Genomic DNA, 20475 nt, shown 5'->3' with positions numbered 1-20475 from the left:
TGTTCCATAATGAAGGTGCAAAAAGGGGCCCCGTTAAGCTCAGCAGGACCATAAAGCACCACGGAATAGCTGACTGCCTGCTGCTCATCCCCTTACTAGCAGAGCTGCAGGCAGTGAGCCTGGGGGCCCTGTGCATCACTCTTCTTGACCCTGGTCAGAGTGGGACAAACTCCCTTGAATGGGGTTTTTAATTTTTCTCTCAGGGCCCCAGGTGCGAACAGGCATTCAGAGGCCTAAACAGGTGTCGTCCTACCACTGCCCATAGGCCCAGCTCTCCTGTGCTGTCAGTGGGAACAGGGACCCCATCAAACAGTAGCTAGTGCCACACCACCACTGGGGGTGCTCTGCAGGGGGGCACATCCACTGCAATGGGTATGGGGGGTGGGGCTGTGGATTTGTTAGTGGGAGTTTGTCATGATCTGTCACCACACAAAGGTGTGAGCTTTACCACAGGGATCAAAGGGGAGCAAGCGCTGAACGCCTGGGGGCCACGAGAGGGGATGAATTACACGTGGGGAGGGAAATAGGGCCCAACATAGCCACTTCCGCCCCTAGACAACATGGCCGCGGGTGCATGCAAGCCGACTTCCGCCCTTAGCCGCCATGGGTCCCTTCATGCACGGCCACTTCCGGCCTCACCCAAGATGGCCGCTGCCTTCACCGCCCCTTTTCAGACGCGGAGGCCGGAAGTCGGGGTGTGAAAGGGCGGAAGTCGCCCGCCTGGCCGAGGGGAGGCGGGAGCGCGGTCGAGATGGCGGCGGGGCCCATCTCCGAGAGGAACCAGGGTAAATGGCGGCGGCGGCGGCTTTCAACTCCCTTGTCCCCGCTCACGAGGGGCTGGGGCCCGATCCCCCTGTACCCGGGAGGGGGCTGGGTCCCAGCTGGGGGGTCCTGAACGTCCCCCCCAAAAGCGGGGGCTGAGTCCCAGCTGGGGGGTCCTGAGCCTCCCCCCAAAAGCAGGGGGGCGGGGGCTGGGTCCCAGCTGGGCGGCCCTGAACGTCCCCCCCAAAAGCAGGGGGGCAGGGGCTGGGTCCCAACGGGGGGGTCCTGAGCCTCCCCCCAAAAGCGGGGGTGGGGCAGGGGCTGGGTCCCAGCTTGAGAGCTACTGAAGGAAAGGGCTAGATAAGAGTTAGGATTTATCACCTCTTTGGAGCATGTCTGCTCTTTAAACAGTGTTCTGAATCATTTCACATTGGTTTATTAGATGTCAATATACTTACTCCAGAGAAGTGTATTTCATTAAGGGTCCAGTCTTGAGCTGTCTAAGTCGAGGCAAGTTTTGCTTTTGATTTCATGGACTTGAGCTCAAACCCTTAGGGATCCAGAGCAGCTCTCTCTATGGGAGAGTTCTTAACTCATCTGAAATGTTCAAGTGATTGCTCTTCAGATCCAGGTAACCCATCACCATCTCCTCTCCCCCCTCTCAAGATGCTACGGTTTACGTGGGTGGTCTGGACGAGAAAGTCAGTGAGCCGCTGTTATGGGAACTCTTTCTGCAGGCGGGACCGGTGGTCAATACCCACATGCCCAAAGATCGAGTCACGGGTCAACATCAAGGTAAGATATTGACTGGTCCTTTCAAAGACACGCCTCTGCCAAATTACATATCCACAGGGCTCTTGTCCAGGCAGATACCTGTACCTTCTGCCAGTGTGGAAAGGGTTAAAAATCCCATTTCTAATCATGTTATGTGTCACTTGTAACAACAGTCAGTGTAAAATGTTCAGACGGAACTGAGACAATTATCCGTGTTGTGATGGCGTGGAGGAGCCCCAGCTGTGGATCAGAACACTGTGGTGCCAGGTGCTGTACAAATGCTGACCAGATAATCTAAGTAATTCTCCTGGGTTTCAGTTTACGTACCACATCTCATTCTGTGCATTGCCTCATTCCACTTGTTACTTTAAACAGTAAAAGCTTGTCTCTTCACCAAACTGCACCGTTACTTTAAAAAACAATTTAATTGGAGACTTGGGCCTTGTCTACACTAACAAGGGGCCGGGGACAGCTATACTGGCAAATGTTCCCAGTGGGGAGGCAGTGTACACCAGTAAAAGAGTTCTGTAACTTATACTGGTTCACTGAATGGAATAAGCTGTAGCAGCAAAAGGACTGACTTGCTGGTATAACTGCCTTTACAGTCGGGCCTTTGCTGACACAGCTATGCCATTTAGGGGTGTGATTATTTCACACTCCTAACCAACATAGCAATGCTGGCAAAACTTCTGAAGTGTAGCCCAGATCTTAGTGAAACTGATACAGATCCCTCTTTGGATACTCATAGCTGTTTAAATCTAGGTTAGCTTGCAGCTGTGAATTACAGGTGCAAGCTAAATTGATAAGCCAGGTTTAACTTGGTGAGAGTGTCCACACACAGAACTGTACCGGTTTAAATAAATCAGTTTTGAAATCATACCTTTGGACTGTTCCAACCTTGTGTCTAGACCGGGCTTTAGAAGCAGAGCGGGAGAGAAATCAATAGCTGCAGATGAGAGAAGAAGACAGTTTGGAATGAAATGGGGTGGAGACATAGCATGAGGTGGTTCTGGATGCTAGGACATGCAGTGAGAGTTCTCCTGTCTGTAGGGGGGTAGTTGGCCTCCTCAGTTGTTCCAGCCAGTTCTTGATAGGAAGAAGAGAGATTATTTCAGGGAGAGCTGCAGAGGAGAAGATTCTTGCATCAACAGTGGAGAAAAGATGGAGGCCTGAGATCAACCAGGGGGATGGTGTGGGTAGCATGGAGTGTATCCGGCTATAAAGGGCTCTGGGGTGTGTATTGCAGGTTATGGGTTCGTGGAATTCCTCAGCGAGGAAGATGCAGACTATGCCATTAAAATCATGAATATGATCAAGCTGTATGGGAAGCCGATCCGTGTGAACAAGGCCTCAGCCCACAACAAGAACCTGGATGTGGGCGCCAACATCTTCATCGGCAACCTGGACCCGGAGATCGACGAGAAGCTGCTGTACGACACCTTCAGCGCCTTTGGAGTCATCCTGCAGACCCCCAAGATCATGCGGGACCCCGACACGGGCAACTCCAAGGGCTACGCCTTCATCAACTTCGCCAGCTTCGATGCCTCCGATGCCGCCATTGAGGCCATGAATGGACAGTACCTGTGCAACCGGCCCATCACCGTCTCTTATGCCTTCAAGAAGGATTCGAAAGGCGAGCGGCACGGCTCCGCTGCAGAGCGGCTGCTGGCTGCCCAGAACCCCCTCTCTCAGGCAGACCGGCCCCATCAGCTGTTTGCAGATGCCCCTCCTCCACCATCGGTGCCAACCCCTGTCGTCACGTCCTTGGGGCCAGGTGTGAACCCGCCAGGTGAGCACATGCCATGCGGTGCTTTTTGTGCTTGCGGGGAAATCTGTCTGCAGGTTTTCATAGGCTAGAGCAGGGGTGGCCAACCTGAGCCTGAGAAGGAGCCAGAATTTACCAATGTACATTGCCAAAGAGCCACAGTAATACATCAGCAGCCCCCCATCAGCACCGCCCCCTGCCCACCAGTCAGTGCCTGCCGCAATCAGCTGTTTTGCATGTACAGAAGGCTGTAGGGGGCTGAGGGGGGAAGAGCAGTGAGTGCATGGCAGGCTCAGGGGAAGGGGTGGAGTTAGGGGAAGGGTCTGGGGCAGAGCAGGGGGTTGAGCAGTGAGCTCCCCCTAGCCCACTGGAAAGTTAATGTCTGTAGCTCCAGCCCCAGAGTCAGCTCTTATGCAGAGAGCCGCATATTAACCTCTAAAGAGCCAGGTGTGGCTCCCGGCCACAGGTTGGTCACCCCTGGGCTAGAGGGACCCTACAGCTATGACGTGGCGGCGGAGCATTACTTGGGGGCGCTGTGCTGCAGAGAGTGGTGCAGGTGGCTCACTAGAGGGTGCTCTGATCTGGATCATGGCTGAAGCCTGGATTCAGAACTGAACTGCATGGCTGCAAACTCTGCTGCTCTGTCATGAACCCTGGTTCCTTAGGGCGCTTGCAGACTGTTTGCAGTTTTCCCCACCACGCTTAGGGGTAAAGTTGGCCATTAGTCTCCAGTGCAGTCAGCCATGTGTTCTGCTGTTAGACCTACCCAAGGGGTCTGCAGGTAGCTGGTAAGATCTCAGTCAACTAGAACCTGGAGAATGAAGTCAGGACTCCCTGTTCCTGTTCCTGTCTGCCACTGACTGGCTGCGTGAGCTTGGGCAAGTTGCTTAATCCTTGTGCCTCGCTTTCCTCTCTGTAAAGTGGGGGTACAATCCTCGACTCAGGGCACTGCGTGGTTATTTTGAGACCCTTGGGTGAAAAGCTCTATAGACGATTACTGGCTTCGTGTGCTGGCTGAAATCATTGAGGCCCTTAGCTGGTCTGTGGCGCTCCTCGTTTGGCAGAGACTAGATGGACTCTAACGAAGCAGGTGAGATGCTACAGGACATGCAGGTTCCAGCAGCAGGCAGAGCTTGCTGGCACTTGCTCGTGCTAGCAAGTGGATGTGTGGCTGCTACCGAGGCCAGTTCATTCTGAGTCCTCTCTGTGGTTTGTTGATGCTGACCCAGGTGATCACGTTTTTTCTCACTGACTTGTCTGTCTTTTCAGGCATCCCACCCCCAGGATCGTTTCCCCCGCCAGTGCCGCCACCTGGAGCAATGCCCCCAGGAATGCCTCCTGCCATGCCACCTCCACCCATGCCACCAGGTGCAGGTGCCCCGGGTCCCCCTTCAGGGGGCACTCCCAGTGGAGGACACCCTCCTCACCCACATCCTTTCCCACCTGGCGGGATGCATCATCCAGGTAGGTATCAGAGAGGTAGTGGTGGCCTCGTGAACAGAGAACTGGACTGGGACTTGGAAAACCTGGGGGTTCTGTTCCTGGTCTGGTGGGTGACATTGGGCAAATTATGACCCCTCTCTGTGCCTCAGCTTCCCCACCTGTAAAATGGGCTGATCTCTGCAAAGTTCTTTGAGATTTACTGATTAAATGCTAGGTAAGCGCTGGGGATTTTCAGGCTTTCTCTGCAATCTGCTCTTCTGAATGCCTTGTTCTAGAGAGGGGACCAAACGGACATCTAAACCAGGGTGAAGTGATTTAAACCAATGTGACTTATCATGGATCATTGTTTTAAAATCACTAGAGAGAGAGAGATTTAAATTATTGACTTTAATCAAGTTGAGGCTTTGTAAATTTAATTTGAAAACGTGTGTGGTTGCAACTTTACATTAAAATTTGTGGCCTGAATTATAAATGCTATTTTTTATGCCGTCCCTGCTAAGAGTGAATCTTACAAAACAATCGCCTCATCCCCCAAAGTTAAAAATTAAGGCTCCGGTCCTACAAGCGCTTAAGCAGGCGCATAACTTTCCTCCCCGGAATAGTTCCATTGACTCCATTGGGACTGCTTTAAAGTTCCGCATATGCTCAAGTGTTTGATGGATTGGGGCTAAAATAGTATTTTTAATTTAAAAAAAAACCTGGAGTGGCATAAAATCTTTGTCACGCCAGAACAAAACCACGTCGGTGTTCAGACTGCAGAGCGAGCATGGCTGTTTCTGCGGTGCAGAGTCTGTGCCGGCGTAGCCGCTAGCGTAGATGGGAGCGTACCCCGACAGGAGTTTTTCTGGCGGAAGGCGGTGTTCCAACCCCTGCATGAGGTTAGCTAGGCCAACAGGAGCCCTCTTCTATGGACTTGGCTGCATCTACACTAGGGCTGTGTCAGCATAGCTGAGCCACTAGGGGGCGTGGCTCTTTCACACCGTGACCGACATAGCATGGCAGTGTGAGATTTTTTAAGGCTGCAGTGGCACAACTGCTTACTACAGTGATGGACGACGTTCTCCTGTCACTGTAGTAAATCCACCTCCCCGTGAGGTGGTAGTCCGGTGTTGGTGGAGGAATTCTTCTGTTCACACCAGCTTAGTTAGGTCTCTCAGGGTATGAACCCCTTCCATTGCTGTAGAGTCATCTAGTGTAGATGTATCCAAAATGACTGTGACTTTTTTTATATGCCCACTTCATAATGTTCAGAAACACCCTGATGTTGGGCTCCGTAAGCCCATATGGGTGGGAGTTTTGTAAAGCACCTACAAGATTTAGGAGCATAAGCCCCAGCTGGGGGAGTGCAGCCTGGTCAAAGCCTTTCAGCTTTCTTCGATTTGGGGAAGGTCAGTGTACGGGAAGGTGGCAGGAGTTGCAGACCCAGCATGGGCCATTTGTTTATCAATCTTGTGTGAGAGTTTGTGGCATTCTTGCAGTAAGGGCGTTAATGAAGCTCTGGACTTGTCTTTTGCAGCATAGATGGGGATTGAAGTGTGAAACTTTTTAGTAGGAAAACAAATCTCTATGTAAAATCTGAAATTTGGCTAAAGGAACAAATACGAACATTCCCTTTGCCAATGTAAGACTATAAAACAGGAGGGAAGCAAAGAACTAGCAGCATGGAAACTAAAAAAAATAAAAATAAAAATCGGATTTTAAATTAATTTAAATTAATCTGATTTTAAATCTGATTTAAAACAGAAATCTTTTTTAAATCATGATTTTTTTTTTTATCCACCCTACTCTAAACTGTGAACCCAGCTTTGTCTGTTAGGAAGTCACCTCTCCCCCGATGTCTGAGTAGGAGGCTTTGTATAATTGCAGATTTGGCTGTGTTAATGACAGATGGCTGCGGTCTCCTATTACACGCTGGCTTACAGTGCTTTAAAATAGATGGTTACATATAGACATGAAAGGCCCATCACGTTCACGGTGCCTGGCCTGCGGAGGTGTGTTAAGGCACCCAGATTTCTGTTAAAGGGAAAAGAGAAGAATTGTGTTTTTTAAAAAGAATCTGTCTCCCCTCTTCCTTTGTCGCTTTATCCCAGTGCCTGGTGTCTGTCCCCAAATTTCCCCCTTTTAATTTGTCATTGGCAGAACTGGGTCATGCCACTACCGCTTGCCAAGGGAAAACTTCAAATCCGCTGGCCATGTGCTGGCTCCTCTGAAAAATAAGCCTGGGAGATGCAGCTAGTCGCCATTGCTCACTTATCTGTCTGTGCCATGCTGGAGACTGTGGATGGCACCTTAGATAGTGTGCATTATTAATAACGCCAAGTTTCTTGGTTGGCACTGAAGGGCTCTTTAAATTAATGGAGAAAGGCAGACTGAGAACCAGTGGCTGGCAGCTAGAGCCCGACACATTCAGATTAGAAATAAACTCCCTGGTAACATCTTAACTGCTGGAGCAAACTCCCCAGGGAAGTGGTGATTCTCTGTCTGTTGAGGTCTCTAAATCCACGGTGGAGGCCTTTCTGGAGATGCATTTGCCAAACACAAGTCTCTGGGTTCATCACAGGGCTACCTGTGAAATTCTCTGGCCTGGGCTATGCAGTAGGTCAGACTAGGTGATCTAATGGGCCTTTCTGGCCTTGTATTCGCTGGTACAATCCTCCCACCTGCTGGAATTCAGGTTGCTCTAGTGGCCAGTAAAAACGCTATTGGAACCAGCCCCATCCTCCAAGCCCTGGTCACCTTTAGGTCACTGGAGTCCTGTCCAGCAGCTCATGTGGTCAGTGAGCTCAACAGAATTTGGTTTCTAGTCAGCTGCTTTGAATATCTGAGTAAGTCTTAAGAATGTCTTGTGCTTTTCCCCAGGGATGCCCCCCATGCAGGTGCATCACGGACCACCCGGCATGGGACAGCATCATCATCCAGGGCCACCGGGGTCAGGAGGCCAGCCCCCACCACGCCCTCCCCACGGCATGCCCCACCCTGGACCACCCCCAATGGGCATGCCGCCCAGAGGGCCCCATTTTGGGTCACCCATGGGTAAGTGGGGAACCTATGAGATGGGATGGTTACTGGAGTCAAGGGCCTAATACCAGCCCAGCCCTGTGGCATCCATTTGCTAATTCAGGTGGGAAGAGGAAAACTGAGGTCTGAAATGGTGGCTGCTTATGTCACAGCCTTGGAGGCCAGCCGTACCCTCGGAGTGAGATCTCTGGTTGGGAGCTGTTGAGAAGGGGGAACCCCGAGCAGTTTCCTGTGCCTCGTGATGCTGCGTGGCTCTGTGGCTGGATCAGGGGACTGGGAATGAGGACCCCTGAGTTCAGTTCCTGGCTCTGCCGCTGCCTCGCTGTGGGACCTTGGCCGCATCTCCTAGCTGTTGAGTGGGGATGTTTCCTTTGAGATCCTCGGCCGAAAGGCGCCTGAGGCAGGTGACTAAGGGCTTCCCCGCCTGCTTCCCAGCTAGGAAGGGATCGAGCGATAAAGTGCTTGTAAGCGGGTGCAGACTCACCTGGCGGCGCCTCTTCCTGGTCGTCTGTGGGAATTAGCTCACCAGCCCTCTGGAGCACCCTTCGCTACTGCTGGCCCCTGTGTCCCTCCTGGGCCCCAGTGCTCCTTTCTCTGGGTTGCTGCCCCCCCTGGCAGTACCCCCACACTCTCAGGTTCTGGGTCACCCCACCTCGCCTCAATCTGGGCTACTGCCAGTCACCATCTGGCCCCACTCCTTGGGGCAGACTGCAGTATAAGCCACTCATCACAGGCAAGGGGGTTCGGACCTGCTGCCTTCCTTTACCACCCAGTACTCTTCTAGGCCTTGAATCAGGCCTTGCAGCGTGGGGAGTTACCAGCCAGGAACTCCCCTGCTCCTCTGGCTTTCCCCAACGCTGCTTCACCCCTAGTACCCTTTCTGCTAGGCAGCCAGGCCCTGCTCCCTCTCAGACCAGAGAGAGCCTCTGAACCCCTGGCTGCCCTGACCTTTCTAGGGCCAGCTGGGTCTGTTTGGGGCGCGTCCTCCAGCTGAGGCTGCCTCCCATTCAGCCTAGCTTTTCTCCCGGGGTGGCTTTAAGCCCCTCAGGGCAGGAGCGGGTGTCTACCCCGCTGCTGCAGGGAATCAAGCGGGGAGGCAGGGCATCCTGGTACAGCAGTTGCTTTGCCCAGAGCCATGTCATTTCAGTGACCAGTTCGCTCCACTGAGACCAGACTCCTGCTTGAGTCATGGGGTGGGCCCCACGCATGAGACACGCCTGTAGGGCCGTGCCCAGCTCGACGTCCCTCCAGAGCCCCCGGCCAAGAGTCCTGGCTCTGAACAGCCTCTTGGCTTAGAAATCAATTCGTGGCTTGTGGGGCCTGAAATCTCTTGTGCGAGAGGCTCGAGCAGCTGGGCCCTGAATCAGAGCTGCTGCTTTTGCTTCCTTCAGCTAGGGTCTAATATCGTTATGCTCTGTCCCTGCAGGTCACCCAGGCCCCATGGCCCACCACGGCATGCGTGGGCCACCTCCACTGATGCCTCCCCATGGTTACAGCGGTCCTCCCCGCCCACCACCCTATGGCTACCAGCGGGTCCCTCTGCCGCCTCGTCCTGCCCAGAGGCCCCCCGTGCCACCTCGTGGGCCTTTGAGAGGACCCCTTCCATAAACGCAGCCGCATCAGGACCTGGCCAGCGGAAGAACCTTCCTACTGCGAATTCCTCTCTCCCCTACCTTGGATTTTGGTTTCTTTTTGGACTAACGTTCCTGAGAACAGAAAGCGTGATCGGAGCCATCAGCGTCTTGTTGCCCCTGTGAAAATCCTGCTATTCCCTTTAGCAGTGTTACTTTTAGTTTTCCTCTCCCTGCTCCTGTCCCCGTCATTTCGAGAAGATAACTTGATTTTAATGAAATTTTTTTCTATGTGAACTGACTGAAATTGGCCGTTTGCAAATAAACACCTTGGGAGTTGCCCTCTGAGGCTGTTATGATTTTTTTTATCTTTGCATTGCTCAGCCTGCCAGCCCCGAGGAATCAATAGGGCCTGGTGCTCTTTGGATCCTAGTTGCGTGTATCATTGAGCCTCATGCGCGTTTATTTACATGCTAGAATCCTGTTTCTGCATCATTCTCCTTTGGGGGGCTGTTGACAGTGAAGGTGAAGGGCTGGTAGCACTGGCATAACACAGCCATGCCTACAGGCATCCTCTGTGCTTCTTGGCAAGGCATCTCAAAGTTATACCGGTATTAGGCTACCACGTGTGGCTCTATGAACATACCTCCTGACTAGCCGGCCCACTGCCTCTTCCCATCTAATTCTTAAGAGCTGGCTGACAACAATGGTCCGTCTAGCTCAGTATCCTATCTTTGGACAGTGGCTAGTGCCAGATGCTTCAGCGAGAGTGAACAGAACAGGGCAATTTATCGACTGATCCATCCCCTGTCCTCCAGTCCCAGCTTCTGGCAGGAGGTTTAGGGACACCCAGAGCGTGGGGTTGCATTTCTTTCTCACTTAAATGAGTCCAGCTTGGTTAAGCGAAGGCAAAGGAGGAGAGGAATTGTTTAGGGTGCTAACGGGAGCCGGTTGGGAACTGGAATTTCCATACCACAGGGGGTTCTGACATTTTGAAACGAAAAATCCTTCCAATCGGTACAAAATGCCAAAATTCCTCATGAAATGAAAATTCCAAGACATTTTGATTTGGGCCCAGAAGTGTCTTGCTAGGGTGGAAGTGTGTTGGTTTTTGACTTTTATATTAAAATATTTCAGTATAATATTAAATGAGACGGATCTAGATAAAGTTAATATGGTAGAAAACTAACCAAAATTAATCAAAACACTCCCCCCCAAAAAACCCAAAACCCCATTCAGTTTTTCCCATCAAAAAACTTTGTGGAAGTCAGTATGTTCCCCTGAAACATTTAGACAAAACTATGGTGGTTTTCCAAAGGAAAGCTGTTCTTTCTGCTTTTTTTGATCAACTCTTGTTCTAACCAGCCATGGAACCTTAGGGTGAGTGTTAGATTTGAGCAAGGCCAGAATTTTAGAGTATACAGAGTACCTGAGTGTATATGCTTCAGGGAACGATTCTCCATCAGTTCATGGGGCGGACGCTTTGTATCCAGTGTAAAGTACTCGGCTACCTGGATTGCTAGATGAATTTAGGGCATTGGGGGGTCTGAGAGGTCCGTTTAGCAGAACACTTTGGCATTCTCAGCTAGTGAGAAAGCAGCTCTACTGCCACTTCATTGGCCTCCAGTCTCTAATCTCATAGCCCAGCTAAGCGTGTGCTTCAATCCAGAACATACCCAGGGACAAGCTTCTCACTCCTCCCTGCACAGCACAGGTCTTGTGTCCTAGCAGCCAGCATCTCGCTAAGATCAGAGCTCTTGCGTGATGATAATGGCTTGACTGGAATAAAAGCAAGTGGGTTTATTGATGTCTTCCAAATGATGGAGCTTTTCTTTGATTTGCCTTGCTCAGCTGGGTCTGTCACCTAAGACATTAGAAATCTAATTGGTGGTGGTGTCATTTTGCACTTCACTCAGCTTGCAAGGTGGAAACAGAATAATCAGCTTCCCTCTTGTTTATGATCTTGTCCGATTGATTTCACTTTTCAGATCCCCTGCCTGACTGCTTTGCAGACGTGGCGGGTGCTGTTCCTGTCTTGTCTTTTTTTTAAGACAGTTTCCATTAGACTTTGTAAAATGGACCAGAGGGACATTTGTCTCAGTTTTATTTTTGCTTGTATGATCGGGGAGGCCCCAAACCAAGATTAAGGCTGCACATGCTGGGCCCTGCACCAACACACGGTGAGAGACAGGCCCTGCCTCAAAGCACTTACAATGTAAATGGACAAGCTAGAGGCTGAGAAGGATCAAGAGGTCCTAGTGGAGAAGCAACTCACCAGGAGCTCTCAGTGCCAGGCGATGGTGAAATGGGCTAATGCAATCCTTGGGTGTATACACGGAGTTGGGGTAGGGAAGTGATTTCACCCCTATATCTGGCAGTGGTGAGATGGATACTGGAATACTGCCTCCTGTTCTGGTGGCCATATTTTAAAAAAAGATGTTGGAGAAGTGGGGCAGAAAGGCCCCCCAGAATAATTCCAGGGCTGAAGAAAACGGCTTACACCGAGAAACCTAAAGAGCTGATGTGGTTTAGCTGATCTAAAAGAAGACTGAATGGTGCCTTGATTCCAGTGTATCAGTATCTGCAGGAGACTAAAAGACTCCCCCAGCTACAGGAAACAGAATGAGAACCAAGGGCTAAAACCAGACAAATTCCAAGTAGGAACAAGGCTCCAAGAAGGGCGATTTACCACTAGAACAATCTGCTGGGGAACAGGTGGCTTCTCTGTCTCTTTGACATCTTCAGTTCCAGCCTAGAGGCTTTTCTGGAAGTGATGCCTGGGCTCGATAAAGGGGGGAAATTTAACAGCCTTAGTGAGGAGGTCAGATGAAATGATCTAATGGTCCATTCTGGCCTTAAACTCTATGAAATGATGAAGCGACTTGCCCAAGGTCACAATCAGTTGGGCAGAGCCAGGAATAGAATCTGGTTCTCACAATCCCAGAGCCGTGCTGCCATCTGACCCTAAACCTCATCTCCTTTGAGAGAGCTTTTTGGCAACAAGGTCATGCTAATCCTAGCTGGAGACTGGGGAGAGGGAAGGCCTGTCTTGAAGATGCTGGTAGAGTCTGTGCGCTGTCTGGATGACTGCGTGGTTAGGCAAAGCCTGGCGTAGCAGTATCTTTTAGAATCTTCCCAGCTCCTCTTAACACATTCAATGCGATCGCCCGTGTGAAGCTGTTAATTGGGAAGGTATAAAAGCGGAGGTGCTGTGTGGAAAGTTTCACACCTCCCTTGACAGCTAAAAAGGGTTGAGGGTGGAGACTGACTGAAGAACGGCTTAAAAGTCTCCATTTGAAGATGGGGAAGAGACATGGTCGTTGATTCACCAGATACTTTGAAGTGCCGCTGTCATCTTGAAACCCCAGCCTTGCAGAAGTCTCTGTGGGAGCTTGAAAGCAGCTCTCTCACCCACAGAAATGGATCCAATAAAAGATAGCGCCTCTCTTAGCTTGAAATCTAGTTAGTTCCAAAAAAAGAAGTCTCCAAGTGCTTCTGGGTTCTCCTGCTGCCGGTTTCTGTGGGGTTATAATCATGTTTCCCTGTAGATAAAAATAATTCTCTCCTGCCTGTTCTGGAGGAGACCTGCACGAAGTACAGATGCCGGTTGTAGCGTTGACAGTGCAAGATAAAATTACTCTGGTTTCCTGATTGTTTCTCTCTAAGCTGGTTTGTTTATAGGGCTCTTAGGAGTTAATTAGTACACAGCTAACGCTGTAAAAAAATCCAGATGGAAGTTTGACTTTTATTCAAAAGTTGATCTCCCCTTTAGGATCCAATTAGAGCCAGAAAAACTGAGCTGGAGTCTGCAGCAGGGTGGAGTCTCGCCGAATCCCCATTGCTCCCTTTCAGACCTGAAAGACTTTCCTAGCTGCTAACACTGCAGCCTGCTCCTCTGGAAAGCCGCCCACTGGTTCTGCGCCTCACCCTTTCCTGGCTGTGAAGATGCTGCAGTTGGAAGCTGATGGCTTTGCTGATGCGCAGAGCAGAAGACCGTCCAGCTGGCTTCCCCATAACAGGCTCTGCCCTTGCAAGGGGTTATATATTATCTGTGCTGCGACGGCTCAGGCCCCCTGGTACTAGCCGCTGCATAAATGCATTCAGAAAGCTTACAAAGTATAAGAGAAGAGACAACAGCTGATTACAGACAGATAGGGAAGTACGAGGAAAGGAGGAGATTATATTGACCAGCATGCCAGGAACGGGAGGTCAGCACACCAGCTGCCTGGTCACGGTTCAGTTTTTTGTAGGCACAGGGGAAGTTGTAAGGTGGGATTTGAAGGAGGCTAAAGAGGTAGCTTTGTGAGTGTTCAAAGGCAGTGCCTCCCACAGGGGGTGGAAAGCCTGGGGGTGCTCGTTTGGGAGTGTAACAGCGAGGCAGTGGAGGCTGCCTTGAGGTCTGCTCACAGCCAGGACTTGACCTTTCCATAGTGAATGAGAGATGAGTAGCGGGGGGACAGAAGGGCCTTGCAAATGAGACCAGAAGTTTGTGTCTGATGCAGTGCAGCAGGAGTAGCCAGGGGAGGGATGCAGATGGACACGGATACAGCCAAAGGGACAAGATGGGAGATTCTCACAGATGTTGTGGGACTGACAGGCTCCACGCTAGCTGGAGCAAGGCCTAGGGAGGCCCCACCCCTCAGCAGCTGCAGGGTGTACTCCTGGTGGAGGGACCTCTTAAAAGGCCACTAGTCACTGTGGGAAAAGTGGCTCAAAAGGCTACTGCAGCAGCACTGATAAGGCTACTCTGGAAGTGGAAATCCATATCCTCCCCTCCCCCCCCACCCCTTTGTGAGCTGGAAACCCCCAGGAGGCCTTGATTCCTAGGCTCCATTGAAAAGCCTAGCCTTGGATACTCTGTACCTTAGAAATACTTCTTATAACACATCCCCAGCTCTTATCTAGCACTGCACATCCGTGGATCTCAAACCACTTTACAAAGGAAGTCAATATCGTTATCCCCAGTTTGCAGATGGGGAAACTGAGGCACCAAACAATGAAGTGACTTGCCCAAGGTCAGCCAGCAGGCCCGTGGCACAACCAGCAATAGAACCCAACTCTCCCAAGTCCCCGCTCCTGTGCACTACCCTCTCAGCCACACTTAGTGGCTGGGTCAATGTGATGCCATGAAGTTCTTGACTGCAAGATTGCGCTGTTTGTGTTGCTGTGCGTTGTGATGCCATCGCGGGCTGTTCCACAAACCCAGCACAGTCAGCGTTTTGGCTATACCCGCATGTCATATCACCTTAATATCTGGTCTGTCCTCTCTCTGGAGACCACATTCTGCAATTGCTGCTGACCAGACTACAGCCTAGTGATTTTTCATCCCTCACTGGTTGGATCTGAAGATAATCTTTGCAGCCGCTTAGCTAGACCTATAGGAAAACAGCTGCTTAAAAGGTCTAGAGGAGGGGACTGGGAGCCAGGACTCTTGAGTGCCTCTATTTCTGGCTTTGCCCCGACTCACTGTGTGATGGGGCCAAACCTCCACCCCTCTCTGCCTCAGTTTCCCCACCTGCAATACAGGGATGACAACAGGAAGCAATCACACTCACACTCTTTTTAAGGAACAGAGCAGAGCTGTGAGGGGGAAGTAATTATACACCTGCATCCAGCACCAGATGTGTCCACATAAGAGCTAGCTATCAAGTTACACTTGAGCTAGCTTACGGCCTCATGGCCCAGCCTCCAGAGCCACTGGCTTATAGGCACCGAGCTGAGATGGAGCAGAAGTGCTTGGTGAGTGTGATTCTATCTACGCGTGGGTTTTGAAAGAGCGTATCTGCCGCTGATTGCTGGGACTGGGATTATACGGTTTGCCTTTTCTCCCCTGTGCTTTGGTTGTGTCATTAAGGGCTGTGCCTTGTATTATTTTAACTGGACCAGTATAGTTAGAGCAGTATGATTCCCTACCCGGTCTGGGGATGCAGTGATAGTGGTATGTGCTTACGCTTGTATAGCTCATTGCTGTATGGGAAAGGGAATACACTACAGGGTAGCATCGATTATAATGAACTATTCTCCGGGGAGAATATGCCAGGGCCTAACGGGCTCCCTAATTTAATCTAGCGGGAAAAGGCAGAACGAGAACCAATGGCTGAAAGTTAAAGCCAGACAAATTCAAATGAGGAATAAGGCGCAAACTGTTAACCACTGAATCAAACTTGCCAAGGGACGTGGTAGATTCTCCATCTCTCGAGAGCTTCAGATCCAGGCCAGCTGCCTTCTGGAAGTGACGCTTGAGTCAAAAAACAAGTGATTGGGTTCCATGCAGAGGTAGCTGGGTGAAATTCTCTGGCTTGCAGAGGTCAGACTAGATGATCCTGTCTGGCTTTAGCATCCGTGACTGGATGGTACATTTCCCTGCCCTTTAATTCAATCTGCAGCACCTCTCTGCCTGCATGACGGGCTGTTCTTCCGAAGGCAGCACTCTCTGACCATGCAACTTCCCTGATTTATATCCGCCCCAGAGCCTGGAAGAGAAGGATCTCATCATACGCTAGCTTGATTCCAGCAACTCACCTCCTGTCAGCCAGGAACCAGAGATAAACGTCAGTTACAATAGACATGGGCTAGATTTGCAGCCTGGAAAGTCTCCATGTCCAATTAATAAGCTCCCTGCCCATCTTTGATAATTCACTATATTGGATCTGTGCTACCCTGATCTTTAATATCTCTTGTATCTAATATCGCTTTGCAATGCATGTGCTTTACTAGTCCTGCGTCCTCCCATAACAGCCCTGGTCCATGGCTGCTGTTCGGAGGCCTATCAACACGTCTGCTTCCTCTGGTTGAATTCTTCAGTTCTGAGAAGCCGAAATGCCATATAATGAAAGCTCTGAAAGGGCCCGGGCAGGACAATTACAGCCTGTAATTTGGTGCCATTTACTGTACAGTTGGATTTAATTTCATAGCCTGCCACTCAGGGTAGTGGTTGTTAAGGCTACAAACAGACTCGGCGAAATGGGTGGAAAATGATTCTTTTCAAACGGCTTCTGGCTGAAAGTGCTTTTTCTCCTCCAGCCCCCACTCTTCTCTGCAATGGAAATAAATTCCTGTGTGAGATGAGTTTGTGCATATGCGTCTGTCTCAGCTTGGTCCCCAGTGGCCATTGGACAATTGGTAGCTAATGCAGATGCTCTCTGCTGAGGTTTTCCATGAAGATGTCAGCCAAGGATTGAAATTCCCTCCCATCCCCGCAAGGGCAGGGTTGAGGCAGGCTGATGGAGTGAGTGTGTGTAGGGAGCCAGCCCCCTTCCTGCTCTGCCTGGCCCTGATCTAAGAATCCCCAGAGACCTTCAGGGTTGTCTGTCCCCCCCCCCCCACCCCCTGCGACTTAGTCCCACTTTCTTTGTTATGTATATTATGGTAGCCCCAGGAGAGATCAAGGCCTCATTGGTCTGCCTAGAGACAGTCCCTGCCCCAGAGCTTAGGGCCAAATTTTTAACAGTATTTAGACTCCTCCTAATGCCCATTGATTTCCACTGGCACCTTTGGAAAAAGCTGCCCCTCGAAAAAGTAGCAGGGTTATGATCCCTGTTTTACAGATGGAGAGTCCAAGATGTGCCAAAGTGATCTCCTGGGTACCCCACATGAGGTGCCTTCAAAGGGGCTGATGCTCGGAAAGTGGTGAGGACCCAGTATCTGGAACTCAGGGCTCCTTTAAAGCATCTGGTGTTAGATTCTCCCAAATTGCCAGTCACTTATTGAAACCTTGGACTAAGTGACTTTCCCAAGGCCAGGCAGCAGCTCTGTGGCAGAGCCAGGAATTGAACACAGATCTCCTTAGAGCGCCTGCTCATCGGGGCAGGGACCATCTCTTTGTATAGTGCCTAACTCTATGGGATCTTGAGCCAAGACGGACTCGTAGGTGCTACTGTAATACACCTGATAGCAATAAAAATGTACAGCGCCCTGCGTAATTGACACCTGATCCTTGACTGAGGCTCCTAGGTGACACAACCTTTTATAAACCTCCTGAGTCCCATTCCAACATCTCCACCTCCTTAAATGGCAACAGACCTATACAGACGGTCTGAGGTCCTTGTTTAACCTCCAACAAGACCGCTGAATGCGGCGGCTTGGTATTTATATGGCCATTAATAATAATGGATAGAAGAGCAATAAAATGCTGCTTCGGTTTCTGATGATAAAAGCTTCTTAGGGGAATAGCGGGATGGGTAATAAACAGCGTATGGTACAAGCTGGGACAATGATTCCGTGTTTAATAGCCTTCGCCGCTGCTTAACTGCAGCTTTAAAATGGGCTGCGGGAGTGCGGACGTGCTGTCTTCACTTGATTTGTTGAAGTGGAGTCAGGAGCGGGAAAGCTGTAGGCGTGACTAGCTGACTCTGGCTAGAGTGTTCCCCAGTTAGAGCCTGTTTCTCCTCTGTAACTAGTGGCAAAATGGATTGTTTTGTTGTCTGGCACCACTGGGAGGGGAGGGCCTCCTCCATGTGTGTATGGGCTCAGAGGAGGTGGCCGTGTGAGAAGGAGGGTTTCTGACAGTGCTAGCAGGCGTCCTGCATTCCCCATTGCTGGATCAACCCACATGCCCTTTCATTTGGGAACAGAACCCAGCAGTCCTGGCTCCCCATCTGTGGGTCGGACCACTCTACTGCACGCCTGCCCTCTCAGGAATAGAGACGTGAAGGGAGAGCATCTCTTTATACCCTGTCATAAATAGATAGGTAAGGGTTAAGTTTCTTTTACCTGGAAAGGGTAACCAAACACCTGACCAGAGGACCAATCAGAGAACTGGATTGTTTAAAGTCAGGGGCGGAATTGGATACTCGGGTGTCTTTTTTTGTTTTCGTCGCTGTGAGTAACAAGGTTTCCTCCTAATCCTTCTTATTTCAAATATTACACCAAAAGTCTGTGAGTACAAAGGAACCCCAAAGCAATTCGCTATGAGGAGCTTTGGGTTGTACGAATAGATGTGGATGGCTGTGTCTTTTGTTGTTTTCTCGGCTGTGAGTTAACAAGCTCCTCTCTAACTGCATCTTATCTCCAAGTCTTCCTACACTCTGTGAGTACAAAAGGAACCCAGCAATTCGGCTATGAGGAGCTTTGGGTTGTATTTACATGTATGTTGGATTGGTTGGACTGGTTAATCGGCTATCTTTTAAATCAGACTGTTCTTCATATTTTCTTATAAGCAAGAGCCTGTATGTGATTTTCTAATGCAAGATTATTGTTTTATATTTTCTTTCTTTTTATAAAACTTTCTAAAACTGTTGGAAGTTTTTTTCCTAGGGAGCAAAGGGAAGGGAAAGCAGCGCGTGGCTATTTTCCTATTGCTTTTAGGGAAAGAGCAGGCTACGGGAAAGAGAAAAAAGAACACCTCTTGTATCAGGTACCTGTCCCCTCACGGGAAGGCAGGCACGGGAAAGGCAAGCCAAGCTGTTGGATTTTGCATCTCAATTGTCCTGAGGTAGAGAACGCTTAACTTTGGAAGCAGAGAAACGCGTTTCTTGGCAAGCCTGGAAGGAGGGGGGGAGGGATTTTCTCCCTGCTTTAAGCATCCAAGCATTGGAATCTGGGTGTCCCCCAAGGAGGGTTGGGGACACCAGAAGAGAAAGGGGGGATCAGGCCCATTATTCCTGATCTGGTGGCAGCGAGAATATCCAAGCTGGTAGTGAGCTTGGGGGAGTTTCAGGTAAGCCCCCAGATTTTGGACGCAAAAGTCCAGGTTTGGGACAGGACCAGATTGTGGACGCTAAAGTTCAGGTCTGGGACTGGAAGGCTAGATTACCACATACCCAAATCAATTTACTGAGCCTGTCCCTTTCCTCACGACCTCTTCTCCTCTGCTGCTATTTCAGATACTGATGGCAGAACAAACACTAGCGGCAGTCACTGTGTTGGGAAGCCACTAGAAACCACTCAGGGCTGCAGTATATGGGTGTATATCAGCCTATTCCTACCCACCATGGTCTGGCTCACCTCTCACTTAAATCAGCTTCCCCCCGGTTCAGTGGACAGTAATGGGGATGTTCCTTTATCCCCCCCTGCGTAAGTGAGGTCAGATTGGGAGCCCTGTAAACCAACCAGGCTTGTCACCCTTTTCGCTGTTTGACCTGGGCAGAGACTCTGTCTATTAATCGCTGTGATGTATGCTGAGTCTATGAGGCGGAAAAGGTGCCCACTCTGAGGTGCGGGCAGGACAGATGTATGGACAAAGGCAGGGGGGGTAACAGAAAAGGGCAGTGAAGCCTAGTGTGAATGTTCAGCAGGTGGCTTGGCTGATAGATGTAATACAGGGATAGATTTTTAAGCCCAGGTACTCTGACCTCCCGCAGGGCCAGCTGCAAGGTGGGCAACTGCCCAGGGCGCTGTGGTCAAGCAGCAAGAAGTGGGGCACACGGCTGTGGAAGGGAGCTTGGGGCAATGCGGGGGAGGCAGCGGGGTCTGGGCAGGGAGCCCAGGGTGGCAGCAGGGGGATGGATGGGGAGCCCAGGGAGGCAGCAGCGGTGAAGGGGATGGGTGGGGAGCTTGAGGAGGCGGCAGGGTTGAGTGGGGACAGGGATGCCAAAATACAAGTTCACCCAGGGTGCTGTTTTCCCTAAGGTCGGCCCTCATCCAGGTCAGAGAATTTCCCCTGGTTACCCCCCTATTCAGCCTAATAACTTGCGTCTGGCGAAAGCATCGTCCAGGGAGTCATGCAGTCTGGATCTGAAGACCTCAAGAGATGGAAAATCCACCACTTCCCCTGGTGCTCTGTTCCCTTGATTAGTCACCTTCCCTGTTAAAAATTGACACTTTATTCCTAACTACCATTGGTTTGGCTTCAGCTTCCAGCCATTGCTTCTAGTTCTACCTTTCCCCACTAGCTTAAAGGGCCCTATAGTACCTGGTATATTCTCCCCATGCAGGCACTTGCACACGGTACCAGAGAACTCCACAAATTTTCTTGGGGTATTTTCCTTTGGCCAGGTAGCTAGTGCACAGGACTGGGTTACAGGAGAGCTGGATTCTATTCTTGGCTCTATCACTGGCCTACTGCGTGACAGTGGGCAAGTTATGTGCCCCATCTGTGCCTCAGTTTCCCCAACCATAAAACAGGGATAATGAAGCCAACTTCTTTTGTAAAAGTGCTTTAATATCTACTGCTGAAAAGAGCTATGGAGTCCTGCCTCAGAA

At 50.5% G+C, this 20475-nt stretch overlaps 1 protein-coding gene across 1 annotated transcript; it reads left to right on the top strand.

The window, feature by feature from the left end:
- Window positions 1-677: 677 nt before the first annotated feature.
- On the top strand, window positions 678-9674 carry SF3B4 (splicing factor 3b subunit 4). The gene is made up of 6 exons (XM_032792207.2): window positions 678-785; window positions 1429-1557; window positions 2783-3325; window positions 4571-4765; window positions 7604-7777; window positions 9189-9674. Exons 1-6 carry the CDS (start codon window positions 752-754, stop codon window positions 9368-9370), a joined length of 1257 nt encoding a protein of 418 aa, XP_032648098.1. The 5' UTR covers window positions 678-751; the 3' UTR covers window positions 9371-9674.
- The last annotated feature ends 10801 nt before the right edge of the window (window positions 9675-20475 follow it).

The sequence above is a fragment of the Chelonoidis abingdonii genome, chromosome 11, assembly GCF_003597395.2.
Source record: "Chelonoidis abingdonii isolate Lonesome George chromosome 11, CheloAbing_2.0, whole genome shotgun sequence".
In the NCBI taxonomy this organism is placed as follows: Eukaryota; Metazoa; Chordata; order Testudines; family Testudinidae; genus Chelonoidis; species Chelonoidis abingdonii.
This window is presented reverse-complemented; position numbering and strand designations above follow the sequence as displayed.

Coding starts and splice junctions, on each gene's coding strand:
- SF3B4 (XM_032792207.2), top strand. CDS start 752: ATGGCGGCGGGGCCCATCTCCGAGAGGAACCAGG. Junction 786..1,428: donor CATCTCCGAGAGGAACCAGG/GTAAATGGCGGC, acceptor CCCCCTCTCAAG/ATGCTACGGTTTACGTGGGT. Junction 4,766..7,603: donor TGGCGGGATGCATCATCCAG/GTAGGTATCAGA, acceptor GCTTTTCCCCAG/GGATGCCCCCCATGCAGGTG.